Genomic DNA, 16,160 nt, shown 5'->3' on the forward strand with positions numbered 1-16,160 from the left:
GAGGAAAATTGGGAGAAGTTGAGGATTTAGTCAAATTTCATTGCGGATTAATTACTCGGGTGAGTAAACAATTTTGTTCGGTTAGAAATTATTTAAAAGTTTGATTTTAGTAATTTTGGATGATTATACTGTGTGCAAGAGTGGGCAGTGTGTGCGTGAGAATTTATATTATTTTGTCTGTGAGAGTGGGTGTGTTGCTGTGAGAGTGTGTCGATATATATATATATATATATAAATATAAACGCAGTGAATCGGGTGGGTGCGTGAATAGCACTGTGTGTAAGTATATATATATATATATATGTGGAGGTGTGAGTTTTAGCGGCCATTTAGTTGTGGAGTGTGGGCATTAATTGAATTGGGCTTGATGGAATTAGACTTGATGAGGTGATAAGCAAAGGAGTGTTATATATGTATATAAATATATTATGGATGAGGTAGCAGTGAGTTGTGGGGTGTCGCGAATGTAAGAGAATGGGTTTAATAATATATATAAGTGGAGTATATGTTTATTGATAACATATAATTGGGACTTATGATTTTATTAATTATCAGGAAACGTTTTACTTCGCAGCGGGAGTGCAAGAAGGGTCAAAAACGGCCGTGTAAAGGCAAGCTCCTAACCCTCTCATCGTGCTTTTCAATTCCCGTGAAAGACCCCGTGATTTCTCGTATTTAGTCTTCTCCCTTACTTTGTTTTGGCACTTAGCCTTATCTGTTGAAGTATTATTCATTTGTTTTAATTAAATTAAATCCGAGACTTCTAGCATTTTATTTGTTGTGAGCCTATGGGGGTTTGTACCGCCCCCACTCCTTTTGGGAATGATGCCGGACCCAGCTTGGGAACTAGGTTCCTAGACGAGCGAGTTTATTTATGATTTTATGGGGTTTATTTACAGTTTTTCTCGGATTTATTTATGGTTTGGTTAGAGCTATCGAGCAGTAGGGCAGGGGTCGGTTGTTGGTGACGCTGGGGTAGACTATTGTACGGCCCTGATGTGGACCGTCGGGTGGACACTCCTAGTCACTGACCGTTGACCGGTGCCGGGCACTGCTGATTAGCTCTGCCGGTATGTGATTTACTGCATGATTAGATACATTGTATTACTGTTCATGATTTGATATACGCATGGGTACGGGATGCATATTGGGATATCCATTTATTGAGAATGCTTGGACACGGACATTCTAGTTTGGTTAGGTTGCATCCAGCGCGAGCATATGCATGGCGTGTGGTTTACTATGTGGGCGGAGCATGGCCTGATGCCTGGATGTATGGGCGCCTTGTATCACGTTGATGCTCACTACGCCATTGCATTTCTATGTGCATTGCATGGATACTGGTAGTATTTAGTTCTCGGACGGGAGTACAGTTCCGAGGGAGCCTATGGCTCAGTTGTCGGGAGTACCGACGGATACAGGTGACGGGAGTACCGGCCTGGGACAGCGCGCGCAGGTTTGTGGAGACATTTGTTGCCTTTCAGGGCAGCGGCAGGTTGGTATGGGACTTGGGTGCCAAGTGTCTTATGTGGGCCCCAAGGACCGGTATGTGCTTTTATTTTGTTATGCTATTGAGCTGTTGTGTTGTAGCGTCTCATGGCTTGTGTGTACCTGGGGGTTTATTTTGGGAAGAGTTTTTTTGGTTATACTCAGCCTACAGCCTTTCTTTTCTTTATGCTTGCTGAGTCTCTCGACTCACCTTGCTTTCCATCATTCCAGGTAGTGGCGGCGTGAGCCGTGGCAAGGGAGTCAGCTTTAACGGCAGAGTCGATGTGGTGTACAGGCAGTCTCGTCAATCCCTATCCACTCTGATGTCTAAGTAGAATTTGCTCTATTATTTTGTACTGTGCCAGGTGTTTTCTTGAGTCTTGTGTATGTCGGCATAGGAGTTTGTGTTTATTTATTTATCTTGTGACCGCTGTGTTAGCGGGGTACCCATAGTGCATGCATGTATTGAGTTTTGCTTCCGCTGTTCTTATTTTTTGTGTATGCATGCCGGGGTGGTCTTTGTCTGGTGTCTTATTCTTTTCTCCTCCCGTAGGCGCTCCCGTTCGGGTAGTCCGGGCGGCTGGGATATCCGGGCGGGGGTGCTTACAGGGTCGTTCTTCACAGTTAGGCATGAATCATGAATACTTAATAAGCAAGAAAATATAACTCTTGATCTTTTGATAGAACTGGGCATTCTATCATGATAAGATCATTGTGCAATAGATCCTAATGGAGGATGGCTTGCCTTAGCCAGTAAACAGTCCGTTTACTCTAATTGTACAAGCGCATTTGGAATGCGTAGAGTGGACCTGTGATAGAAGCTAATGACAAAGTACTAATTATCATGGAGCTAGTCTATCACTGCTACTACGTGGACGAGTACTCTAATACTTGAGTATTAGTTGGTGGTCTAGTGAACCTAGAGCTATATTCTTAGATTCATTGTAGGTGAGGTCTGTCAAAGATCAATATCCTTTTGAGTTGGGAGTATGGTTTCTAATTAGCTAAGACAGACTAATACAAGATAGTTTCTGTGATTCACTCCCTTGTGATTGTCCAAGAATAATCGAATAATCCAGGGCCCTGGGAACGTGACTTAAGAGTGTGTGCTTCTGGGTTGCTCCCAGTGATAAGCAAGTACATTCGAGTAGTCACGGATTATTGGACTAGTGATCTAAGGATGGTAGAAGTCATTTAGAAAGGTGTTAGTACATTATTCCTTTCTAAATGATGGGTGTTACGCAGAGGGGTATTTTCGTCATTACACTAGTAGGTCAAAGACATGGCATATGCAAAATTATTCGTGGGGTCAGTGTTACCATATGGTGATAGTTGGAACACTTAGAATGACAAAATATAGCTACTAGGTAGCAGGGATATTTTGGTCATTTTAGTAGCCGTGAATAATTTGTCTTTTGGTCCCCGGGGTAGCTCGATGTAACTCATGTATTTTTTAATACATTTGGCTTGTTGGATGAATTACATTGAGAGAGAATTATTTTATTCAGAATGGTCCATTGGGCTAGAATAAAATAATAGTTCATTAGGGTTTTTAATTAATTAATTGGGCTAACCCAATTAGAAAATTAATTAAAAGATCTTGGCCCATTAGGGTTTGGCCCACTAGGGTTTTAACCCTAGGGTTCTCCCTATATATATCTCTCTTTAGTTGTTTTTTCATCTAAGTCGTTTTTCATTCTTCTTCACCGAAGAGAGGCCACGAGTTCGAGTCATACTCCGGAAGATCGAAAGGGTGCGTTTGAGTTCTGATGCGACGGAGCCGAAGGCTAGCAGGACAGCCGTCGTCTCCACCACGCGAAGAAGCTCCCATCGCTCCATTCCGTCCGGTAATCCGCCGCAAAAGTAAGTCTCCTAAATTCTTATCAATACGAGGAACGTTTTTGATTTTAAAACGCTTCTGTTGCATGCTTTGTTTCCTCGTTCATGATCCTTCAATAACAATATTTTTTATACTAACTTTTTTAAAGAATATATATATATATATATATATGATTTTCAATCACTTTTTCAGAGGTGGAAAGAGAAGTTTGTGGTGGGGAGGAAGAAGAAAGTAGAATAATCTTTTTGGTTAACGTGTGGGGTCGGAAAAGCGTGTTGATTTTGCTGCTAAATGATGCCGCCAATTATAGGCATTTGTTTTTGCTATTACCAATAATGTGATCTGAAGTAATATTATAATTATAATTACCATTATAAATGTTTGAAAGATAATGCATTAATGTAAGAATTTAAGATTGAAGATTAATTTTGATTTAATAATTAAATATATAAATAAATATAAATTTTTTATATGAAAAACACAAATTAAAAAAATTATTGGTAAAAAGAGTAAAATATTATTATGATTATATTGTTATAATAATTATAAAATATTAAATATCTATTTATAAATCTACCACTTAATTTATAAATATATATAAAAAAGAATTTATATAACTTTATATTCCGATTAAAATAGATCTTCAATTATAAATGTCTCTCAATAATAGTTAAATTTGAATTTCGACTATAATTATAACAATTAATAATTTCTTTTATAAAATTAATGTATCTTGTTGTGAGTTTTTTTTTTTATGAAATTATGTAATTTATTCGATATTATTATATAAGCTAAGAGAATATTTTATATTTCTTGTTTAAAAATAAAAAAAAAACTTAATTACCAAGATTTGATGTCATGACTTTATAAGAATAAAGTATTTAATTTTATCATTTTACTAATTTTAATCTTAATTTAAATTTTACATTAAAAATATAAAAAAACTAGACTACATCTATCAATAGCCATCTAATAAAATTTTATTTAAAATATTTTATTTTTTATTTATACGTGCATAACACGAACCACACTTCTAATAAATATTTATACATGATGAATGTAACTTCTTTTAAATTTTTTACCACAAAAAATTAAAAAAATAACATACTAAAATGGCCTTCTTTCCATCATCATAATATAAAGGGGTTTATTAAAAAAAATTATTTAAACACTAAGTTTTAACGTTTTGTATAATTTTTAGTATTAATTATCAAAAAAATTGTCGATGATTACTCTTTTCTTTTCTATAAATAAGTATTTTTGTCGACATTCAAAATTGATCAACCATAATTTATTGGTCCGCGATGATCGAATGAACCAAGAAGGAGAGTAGATACAACAAAGATTTTGAGTGGTTTGGTAGGTTTTCTGGCGGCTGACACTTGCAAGTACTCTGACATTCAAGTAGATTAGCAAAGAAGAGCATACCTGCTTCTGAAAAGAGTTGGCTGTATATAAAAGGAAGAAATGTCTTTCTGAACATGTCATGTGCCTGCAAGTGATAGGACTGAATATCCGGTGCCGACGGAGACGCCCAAACAATGGAATGGTGCCGACAGAATCCTTATTAATGGGAATGGAATTTGCCATTAATGGGGATATGATCTGAGATAGGCGCACGAAAATTCAGAAATAGTTGAAATGATTTTGTTGCAGGCAGGTACATGACTAAGATGAGACCACCATAAGCCAAGAAAATGGATCGAGAGGGTGAGGCTAGATTGGGCCTGAATGGCCAAACAAGAATAACCCTTAGCCCACAACTGTTCTTCGGTTAGCCTGTGACCCTCTTGTCATGCGAACTAATCAATTAGGCTAATGAGTTGGAAGTATTGCTGGAAACTCATCATCACTTTAAGCATCGTCGGGAGCTCGCTAGTGGTATTGCTGAGAGCTCGTTTAAAGCCTATTTGGTCCCGTGATCTGAGTTCGGGTTTTAGCAATGTGCGATCTTGCTCCGATGAACTTGGTTTGAGGCCTACTAGGTTTTTAGGTGATTGAGTCGACTTGCTGGATTGAGCTCAGCCCATAAAAAGTAGATCGAAAAATATACATAATAATTTTATTTAAAAAAAAAAAGGGGCAAAACGTTAACAGTTTATGTTAGGACATATCTTGAGCCTCATAATGAAAATTAAAAAATCTAATAAACTACTAATATATTTATATTCATCCTAATAAAAAGAATATATACAAATATCGAATTATCGGCCATTATTTACTAAATTTTTTGGTAGATTTTCGATCACGTTAATATTTTAATCATTGATGATGAGTGTTACATAAAGTGTTAAAAAGATAATTTTTTCATAAATTATTAAATTGATGTAGAATTGACAAGTGTGTGGATTGTTAAATACCTTAAACAAAAGGCTAAAGAAGAAAGAAAAGCAAATTCTTTTGATGGCATTTGTTTTATGTAAATGTACGATTTAAATATTTTATTTTATGTGTATATAATCTGTGATTATATTTGAATTTATTTGACGGATGAATTGAGAAGAAGGTTGTGTGTCAAACTAATTTGACAAAATTCGGAATTTGGGTTATTAAAAAAAATAAAAAGAGCAAATGAAAAACTATGGGAAATGTGGAAACAGATCCTTCAAGGGCAAGGCTTGTGAACTGTGTGAAGAAGAAGAATCCAATTTGAATTGAGTGTTGGATTTTGTAGAATATACGCCTCTTCTCATGCCAATGGCACCTTTCTGAGTCACAGAGTACTCAACTCGGGCAGGTTCCCTCCCTCCCTCTAGAACCAGAACCAGCCACCCAATCAGGAGAAAGAAAGAGTGACAAAAGGTGTGTCCTTACATCTTAAGAAATGTTACACCGACAGGGAGTTTTCACATTTTGTATTGTATTTAGAATTAACGGTCAGATACTTATTCACTATATTGTCAATAATTACTTTTTGGTAAGGAAATAGTTTAAGGGTATTATTTGACCATTAATAATACAAAATGTCAAAACTCTCTGTCTGGTTAACATTTCTAACATATATATATGTGTGTGGGGGAGGGTGAAAGATGGATGGCATTCCAACAAATCAATTTTATATGGTAGATTGAAAAGCTTGAGATACCTTTCTTCTAGGGCTTTCTTCCTTTTCTTCCATACCCATTGAAAGGCTCAATACATCCATCATCTGCTATATATATATATATATATATACACACACACACACACTCACACACCCCTCTTTCTTCATCTTCATCTTCTGGTTTTAGGGTTTTGTGGCATAGAAGGATGAGTGATCCCAAGTATGGCTATCCCTACCCAGCTCAAGGTACTGTCCCATCTCCCTGCCCATCTTCTCTGATCTCTCCTTCTTCCTTCTCTGTTGCAGCAGAGATCAATATTCTTTCTTGGTTCTTAATCACTTAATTTCCCTTCTTGCCTGATCATCTTTAGATCGAAAAGAACCCTAAAAGAGAAGAAAACAAAGTGGGTATTTTGATTCATGATGATTGGATCTTGAAATTGTGGTGATCTTGATTTGGGCAGGGTATTATCTAGGGCCCCCAGTGATGGCACCCCCCCCAGTATGTTGCTCCTCCCCCACCTCCAAGAAGAGAGCCTGGTTTTCTTGAAGGATGGTAATACACCCATTACACACACACCCACACACACATATATGAAAGTGCCCTACAAAGGAATAAAATTAGGGCATGAACTTTATATTTGATTTGAAATCTTAGACAGAAATCAAGAGCAGAGTGATTATTTTCACTCAAAAAGGGTTAAAATAGTTATTTCAATAATAGGGGTAGAGTAATCATTTCCCCCATTTTGGGCCAAGATTTTGGGCATTAATCATTTTTCTTAGCATCTACACTTTGTACTATTTACATGTCTTTGTGTGAAAAAGTTGACAAGAGGTATTAATGATGAATATTTTATAGAATATAAGGTCATATATTAAAATTAACTCGAGTTTAACTTGAATTCTAATTTAGACAATATTATATTATAACAAGTAGGTATTTTGTAATCAATCAATAATTTAATTGAGAGGATACACTAAATATGTGATTATTAAAAGATGAGAGGACACACTAATTAGGGTATAGATAAAATTGTGAATTTAAATGTGTTGAGGTTATGAGATTGATAATGAGATAATTTATCTTTTTTACGAACCAATCATTCATTCATATAGTGAATTTATGTTTCTCATTTGCCTGTGTGAGCACTAACACATTCCACACATTGACAAATCACATTAAATTTATATATCTCTTTGTTTCTATTCATGTGAGCATGATGGAACTTATTTCGTGTGTTTGTTTCACTTTGTATTAAATGATACCAATTCGATACCTAATAGGCAATATCAAAATTGATTATTGAATAATGTATATAGTCAATCTTACCAAATGGGATTTGGGATTTTATCATGTTATTAGTGTTTAATTGCTTGAAAATTCTAATTGATTGTAATTTTGTGAAATTTGCAGCCCTCTGTTGCTGCTGCCGCCTGGATGAATGCTGCTGTGACCCCTCAAGTCTTTTGTGTGTTCTAGCTGCTCATTCTGCCCATTTTAGTGTTTTTTTTTTTTTTTTTTGGGTTTGTTGACACATTGTTTGTGTTTTTTTTTTTTTACTCATTCTATTCTTTTTTTTTTTTTTTTAAATTATGTCCTTCATTAACGCCCTCTGGTACTCCACTCTAAGGGAGGGAGGTAAATCAGGACCTGGCAGCCTCTCAAAACTAAGGGACTGTCGGGTCCTGATTTACCTTTCCCCTTAGAGTAGGGGATCAAGGGGCGTTAGTGATAGGGAATAATTTAAAAAAAAAATTCCACCCTTCTAAACTGGTATATGATTGTATCAATAAATTAAATTGAATTATGATATTTAGATTATGTTATCTTTTAAACTCTTAATAATATTATGATAAAATTAATCATTATTTTATAAATAATGGTTATATAACAATAAATGTAATTTATATTTGGTAAGGGTGTGCAAAAAAAAGTATTTAATGCCCATATTGAACGGATCCAAACCACCAAATCATTTTTATTTATTTAGGCAGTCAGTGACAATTTAAAACTGTTGGAAAAATCGACCATGGTGGTAGGTTTCAGTTTTATAGTTCGGTAAATCGACATGTACTAATTTTAGTTTTAGTTTTATATGATTTTTATATCTCTTCTAATAAGAAGATGTCACATAATTGACGACATATCGTGATTTTTAGTATTTAATGAAATTGCTTTAATTTTGTTAGGTATATACTAATTTTTGAATTTCAATTATTATATTTCTTACGTTACTCAAACAATCCAAATCGATAAGTTATGATTTAAGTTAATTAAAATACATGGAGGTTTGATTATGATTTGAGAAGTAGCTAAATCATTATTAAGGCTTTGGTTTGGAAAGGACTTCTCAAACCAAATTGCACGCCTTTAGTTTTCAAACAATGTTCATTTATTGTATAGTATTTTTAATATTTAAATAATTTTATGAGTTGATTAAGTAATTCAAAATATAATACATTTATCATCCATCGATATAATTGTTTTGATATTACAAATAAGATCTAATAAATATACTTTATCTTAAAACAAAATATACTTATCGTCGTTTTCACTATTACCTTAAAAACGATAATTAACATTATTATCGGTCTTTTAGATTTTTTCCGAACCCAATATAAATTACTCGTTTAGTTTTAATACAATTTCTATTCATCCAAAATGACGACAAATTAAATTGAATAAGACCCCATAAATGCAAAGTTGAGTTGGGATAAATTAGTAATTTTAAAATCATAGGAACTTTGTGATTTGATTTTACATTAAATTTACAGAATTCAACTAACACCCCACCAATAGTCATAAAGAATCATGATAGAGAATGGGAATTATTTTCTCTATTTATTAATATTTGCAGTTTGTACTATGAAACAAGATTTTGGGAATTACTTGAGAAACACTTCTTGCCACGTGTGACATCACAATTGTAGTCAAATTTTAATCTTATAAACATAAAGTTACCAAAATAACCCTAAGTTAAAATTACTAAGGGTCCTTAAAATTTCAAATAAATTAATTAATTTGTGACGTTTTAGTCATTTATCTTATATATGCACTCGACACTATAAATAAAAAATAATAATTCTACTCAACATTAATTAAAAAAAAAATTATAATCTGAAAGGTTATCGACTTCTCCTCCTACGAACACCCACTAAAGAGTGATATTTTTTATTTTTTAAAATTTTAATAAATAATCATTTAAAAGTCATAATATATGATTTGACATTCTTTTAGGTTAATTGTCAACTACCTAACATAACTTTTTTTCTTTATTTGTAATTAAAAAATGTTAATATAATGTTATTTTTTAATAATTAATTAATACAAAATCTATATAAAATATATATACTTAAAAAGATAATTAAATGATTAAATATAGTAATGGGAGCACGTGGGAGAAGTGATGAATGAAGTAGAGACACTATGAGGGTATGAGCTGTAAGTGTAAAGAAAGCTTAGTTGCACAAAATGCTAAGACATCATTCATCTCAAATTCATTAAGACATCATTCATCTTAATTTCATTTATACTTAAAGATTAATAATGCAAATTTGATAAGAGGTATTTTGAAATTATATTTATTTATAAATTTAATTTTAAAATTTAGTTTGAGACGAGTTTATCATGACGTGTCATATATCTTAGTCGAAACATGATATATGTACTAACCAAATATCCTATTAGTTAATAAAAGAATCTATGTTACAAAAATATCTCTCGAAATTTAAAAATTTCAGTAAGAGATACCCATTCTAGACTCGATCTATATAAAGAGTAGGATTTCAATAGATAAAGACATCTAACACCTAAAGGTTCGATATTATTTATTTCACTTACTTTTAAATACTAATTTGATTATTGAAGACTATAATTGAAGAACGTACATAATCTTACCTTTGCAATAGTTTGAACTCAAACGTACTTAGTGATCTTTCTACCATCACCACAATTCATCAGATACCAATTACGTAATTGAATTTAATCCTAACAATGTGTTATGTAAAGTACAATACTTAAATTTGATATTTTAGTTTCAATTTGAGTTTAATTTTGTCTATCACTTAAGTGTATGATAATTATGTATCATGACAAAATAAGTATGCAATGTACGCACATCATTTATGAGTTTTAAATCGTTAATTTCATATTACTATTTAAATTGTCTTACATTACATGATTTACAAATTTAGACAAGAAAATAATAATAGTATTACAAAGGATAATAGTCATTTTATTTAAGTAGAAATAAATAGATAAATTTATAAAAATTAATAAGACGATAGATTTTAAAGAAAAGAAAAAGAAAAACACCTCTGAGCAACTAACAAAAACTCTAGTATAGTTGGTCTGGTTCATTCTTATCTGGCTTGATAAGGCTTGTTTTCTTCTTTTTAGTTGTGATCATTCTACTTAGATTTGCTTTATGTTCGTCTTGTTTTTTTTCGTATTTTTTTTATTAGATTGGTTTTGATTTTTTTTTTTTTTGGTTGTTGAAGAGATATATTATTATTTGTACATGCTTTATAGGTTTTGTTAATTTACTCTTATTTATAAAAAAAATATATTTAATTTTACAAAAAATGCCCATTAAGAATTTTAAAAATTTATTTTCAATAATAATTTTAGGGAAAAAAAGGGGTTATAATTTATAAACATGTCATTTTCCTATAAATAATCCGGATTGTTGATATGTTGGGGCACCCTATTTTAGGGAATAAACTCGTTATCCATGAGTTAGGTATTTACCAAATCAACCCTTCCCTCAGCAAAGTGAAAACAAAGTCCACGACACCATCATTTATATCTGTCCTTGGGAGGGTAGTTCCGTAATTCAGCCTCCGGGAGTGCGCCTGAATTTACGACTCTACCCCCCACGCGTGTGAACTGTGTTGCTTTCGCTGTCACGGGGTAACGTTCTCGTCCACGTCATCACCCTCTGCGGGGCCCACGCTAATAAACCCTAAATTCGCGACACATTCCATTCAAATTCACCCCCAAATTCACAATACCCCTTTTCGACGAAGCACGCATCAGATCGGACGGTGTAGCGGATGCCTCGTCATCGAGTCACAAAGATCCCCACCGTCTTTTACAGGCTACCCGGTCACCTGCGAGACAGCAGAGAAACCAACGCGGGCCGTAGGATTGGAAATCGGACGAAGATCGACGGAGGAGGAGCTGCCCGGGGTCTGCACGGGCAGATCTAATCGCCTTTAAGAAGCGATGCTCATCCCCTCTTGTTCCTCGCTCAATCCAAACCCTAGACTTCATCGTTGGGGCTATCTTTATGCGTGTATATATACATACAGATTTTTGTGTATGCGCCTGCCCGGACGGTGATCGGAGGTTAGGGTGAGAGATTCGGGGGAACGCCGTTCTTGATTCATGATTTCGGTGACATCGGAATTGGAGGTGTTTGGCCGGAGATTCGCTGAAGTTCAACGCCGCCGGTCCGTTTCATGGCTTCCGCCGTACTAGCTAGCCGCAATGAATCGAGCTGGGGCCAATCCGGTGGCGGATTTATGGGCAAACTCCCTTTCACCAACCATCTGAACTCTAACCCTAACCCTAACCCTAACCCTAACTCCATTTCGAAGAAGAAGCAATTTCACGCGCTCCCGGGTCAGGCGAATGGGCGGCAGATCAATGATTCGGCGGCCGTCACACGTTCCGTCTCTGACGATGCATTGCCGTTCAACCGCACCGAATCCAACAGCCGCGCTGATTTCAATCCCGGCGGGTACATTAGCTTCAACGTCGCTACGTGTTCCAGAAGCGAGATAATCGAACTCCAGAAGCGACTGGTTTCGGAGCTGGAACAGATCCGGCGGTTGAACGATCGCATCGAGTCCGGGAAATTCCAGCCCCAACCTCTTGGCAAAAGCAAGAAGCTTTCCGGGAAGAAGAGGCCGATTCCTTTTGTTCCTTCCAAAGATTCGAAGAAGCCGTCCCAATCGACGTCCGATAATAAAGGTCTTGATGCCAACGAGATTGGGAGTTTGATGAAGGTGAGCAGGCAGGTGTTAACGAAGTTGTTGAAGCACAAGCACAGTTGGATTTTCAACAAGCCGGTCGATGCTGTGGCGTTGGGGCTTCATGATTATCATCAGATAATTAAGAACCCTATGGATCTAGGAACAGTGAAATCGAAATTTGGCAAGAATTTGTACTCTACGCCGGCCGATTTTGCAGCAGATGTGAGATTAACCTTTAACAATGCACTGCTGTACAATCCAAAGGGCGATGAGGTACATTCATTGGCCGAACAGCTTCTTGCTCGTTTTGAGGAGTTGTATAGACCGATACAGGAGAAGTACGAGGTCGAACCGAGAGAGCAACGTGGCGTCGTCAGCGATGAATTACAGGGGAGCTCATGGAATCGCATTCCGACCCCTGAAAAGGCTAAGAAACCGAGGCCAAGTTCTGCTCCTGCTCAACCAAAACATGAGAAGATGCAAATGCCTGCCAGTGTGTCAAATGCCACATCGTCAAATCCACCCTCGGTGCAATCTCCAGTTCATACTCCATCACCAGTTCCGGCGCAGCCTGTGAAGCCGGCAGTGGTGAGGCCAATTCCGGGGAAGCTGCCAAAGCCGAAGGCAAAAGATCCCAACAAGAGGCCAATGAGCATTGACGAGAAGCACAAGCTAGGTCTTGGATTGCAGAGTTTACCTCAGGAGAAGATGCCTCAGTTAGTCCAGATCATAAGGAAGAGAAATCAACATTTGGGGCAAGATGGGGATGAAATCGAGCTCGACATTGAGGCTCTTGATACGGAGACCCTTTGGGAGCTTGATCGATTTGTGACGAACTGGAAGAAGATGGTGAGCAAGACTAAGAGGCAAGCACTCATGATGAACAATTCAGCTTCAGCAATGGCCACTGGAACGGCCTCTGGCGAGGACAATGCGGTAAAATCATGGCTAAATTTGCTTCCATCTTTGATCTATAATTGGCACTCTAAACGTAGGTTTTCGCTGACGGATTTATTGGTCAATGGCAGCTCTCTGTTAGTGAAAAAGCCGATACTGTCAAGAAGCCGAAGAAAGGAGACGCTGGGGATGAAGATGTGGATATTGGCGATGAGATGCCAATGAGCAGCTTCCCACCAGTTGAGATTGAGAAGGATGATGGTGGCCATGATAACGCCCATGCCACCAGCAGCTCTAGCAGTTCTAGCAGCTCTAGCAGTGATTCATCCTCATCAAGTGGTATGTTCCTACATTCCTTTAGATTTGTTACTCTCTTGAAATGGAAGTTTCAGCAAGTTAAAAGGCAGAAATTCTTATTACTGCGAGGTTTGTATGCAGATTCTGATTCGGGGAGCTCTTCAGGTAGTGATTCAGACGCAGATGAAGCACAGTCAAGGGGCCTGGAATCCAAGGAATTCTCAAAGACTTGAGAGGCCATGGATGAATAAATCAATTATGTGAAATCAGTTCTTCCCCTTCGGGAAGAAGGGGATTCGATGTTGTGCGGTGACTGTTGCTGAGGTATAGGTCGCTCTTTCCTACTTGGATGCGGATCCATAGAAATGCTGAAATGAGCTGAATTAATGATCCATGCCTGGCCTGCGTGTTCTGAATTACTTTGTGGGTTTTGGGTTGCTGTCACAGCTACAGGAAGGAGGTTGTATTATTGGCAGCTGAGTGTTAGCTGGGAGCAATTGGGTGAGCCTCCCAGTTGCAGAAAACCATGTGTAGTTGTAAGAAGATTTGAGAAATGTAGTTGTGATTGGAGTTAAAGAAGAGGGTGAATTCCTAATTAGAAGAAGTGGCTAGAAGAAGAGATGTGTAGAGAGTTGAGACTTCTTTTGTACAGTTTACAAACACTAATACACCTGATTTTTCTTCCTTGCAGAAGAGCTTTGCTTTCCTTTCCTGCCCACTCACTCGTGTACTCTTCTTCTCTTGATTGGTGCGGCCCTCCCTTGCGTTGTCATTCTTAGGACAGAAGCCCAGTTGAAAATAGGCATTTAATGGTCATAACCATTCACGGCCCATTTGAGTTCAGACCATCTGAACTGTTCATTGTTTCCACAGAGTTGGAAGGTAGGGAGTGTAAATGAACCGCCGTGACCAGTCTTTTTAAGACTTTTGGCTTTTTTGTTTTTTTTCTCCTCTCTGCCAGCGAGTTGGCATTGATTCAACTTGGCCCTTTTTAGAAGGGAGACAGCTAAAGAGAGTTAAAAAGAGCAAACAATTAAAATACAAGTGAATTGCACAATGTCACTCACCCAGGAAGAGGGAAACTCCAATCCATGGTCATCTGGTGCCCAGATTCCCCTCCCCCCCGCGGGGGTCAAGCGTCGGTGGACCCATTTTAGTAGGCATTGAGAGATAGACTCTCTCAGGTTCCCAACCACCCGGTGCACTGAAAAAGACCATCTATCTATCTATCTATCTAGAAAGTGAATCCCCCTATCCCTACGGCCAAATTTCTATTCTGCAAATCAATCCCTATTGTTTGAACTTCTTGGGTGATGGTTTGAAGTTGTGGTTGACTGGGTCTGTATCACAGTTGCTCACAAAATTTAGTGGGGTTTCTGTTGCTATCTTCTAGAAACAAAATTCATACATTAATGTCGCAGCAGTACATATTCTGAACTCCGTTTTTGGGTCTTATTAGTAATTGAGGCCAAAAGTCTTAGCACCATCTTATAAATGGAAGAGTGGTTGAAGTTGACGAAATAATGGCCGTGCCTTCAACGGGGTTTCCACCTCTGCCTTGAATTTGTGTTGTAAAAGGAATCTCTAGATGTCGATATATTTTATATATGCTGGGAGACGTGAAGGAATAGGCCACTGGGCTGCCGCCCTTTTCTGATATCAAGAAGGGACACTTTCTTAAAATAATATGAGTCTGCAAGAGACAAAGCACCCACCAGATGCATCCTCTCATCGGCACAATTTCACTTCCAAGTTTTGATGTGAGTTTGAAAAACCTTTCCAAGAAGGGAGAAGATATATCATTACCCGCAGATTCTTCAAGATGATAAAACTTTTGGCAATTTGTTCCTTAGATTAAAATAGAATCATCACTGCTATTGAATTAAATCGCATTACGATTAGAAAGTCGAAAGCGAAATATATATATATATATATGGATGCTGTAACATGTCCAGGCAAGACCTCCATCACATGAATGGCGTCATGCAATATGGATTGTAACTTCCCAATCATCAAATGCAAAACGTCAATGTTTTACTAAATTAAGCTTTCTATGCTTCAAGCATTGTTGCATATGGATCAAAATATTTCTTTTACCTTTGCAATGTTATGTAAAAAGACTTAAAAAGAGTTAAAAATAAAATGAAAACAATATACGACTTTTTCTCAATCCTCGTAAAATGAAAAGATTTGCATTTTTAAGGCACAATTATGTACAAATACGACATTTCCTTAATCCTAGCAAGCAAAACCACTTGTAGATTGCGCATATATATATATATATATATGTTTCTATGTACAAACTTTTCTCGATCCTCACACACATGCTACCTTTTCTTGATTCTCATAACACAAAGATTCTTCCAATTTAAGGAACTTTTGTGTACAGATACGATCCTTTCTCATCCCCATTGATGGCACACCCTTTTATTCTGTGCTTCATTTATAATAAGCTCATCATATTCCTATTTCAGCAGGCTTCCCCCCATTTTTACTCCAAAAGCAGCAAGCAAGATTCCAGTGATATCTTGGCTCATTACTTGTCAATCCCACTACAACGAAAACAAGCACAGGCACTAATCCCACTAGGTTGGATCGGCCATATGAAGTTTA

The 16,160-nt window shown here is 36.6% G+C and overlaps 1 protein-coding gene and 1 long non-coding RNA gene across 2 annotated transcripts; both read left to right on the plus strand.

Moving 5' to 3' along the window:
• Positions 1-6,455: 6,455 nt before the first annotated feature.
• On the plus strand, positions 6,456-7,902 carry LOC127800994 (uncharacterized). Its single transcript, XR_008022920.1, has 3 exons — positions 6,456-6,617; positions 6,836-6,927; positions 7,789-7,902. It is a non-coding gene; the product is annotated as an uncharacterized LOC127800994 (long non-coding RNA).
• Positions 7,903-11,609: 3,707 nt separating this feature from the next.
• Positions 11,610-14,240, plus strand: LOC127802076 (transcription factor GTE7-like). The gene is made up of 3 exons (XM_052337758.1): positions 11,610-13,289; positions 13,382-13,589; positions 13,689-14,240. The coding sequence occupies exons 1-3, from the start codon at positions 11,838-11,840 to the stop codon at positions 13,778-13,780; spliced, it is 1,752 nt and encodes a 583-aa protein (XP_052193718.1). The 5' UTR covers positions 11,610-11,837; the 3' UTR covers positions 13,781-14,240.
• Positions 14,241-16,160: the final 1,920 nt, after the last annotated feature.

The sequence above is a fragment of the Diospyros lotus genome, chromosome 5 (genome assembly GCF_014633365.1).
Source record: "Diospyros lotus cultivar Yz01 chromosome 5, ASM1463336v1, whole genome shotgun sequence".
NCBI lineage: Eukaryota > Viridiplantae > Streptophyta > Magnoliopsida > Ericales > Ebenaceae > Diospyros > Diospyros lotus.

Coding starts and splice junctions, on each gene's coding strand:
- LOC127802076 (XM_052337758.1), top strand. CDS start 11,838: ATGGCTTCCGCCGTACTAGCTAGCCGCAATGAATCGAGCTGGGGCCAA. Junction 13,290..13,381: donor CCTCTGGCGAGGACAATGCG/GTAAAATCATGG, acceptor GGTCAATGGCAG/CTCTCTGTTAGTGAAAAAGC. Junction 13,590..13,688: donor TGATTCATCCTCATCAAGTG/GTATGTTCCTAC, acceptor GTTTGTATGCAG/ATTCTGATTCGGGGAGCTCT.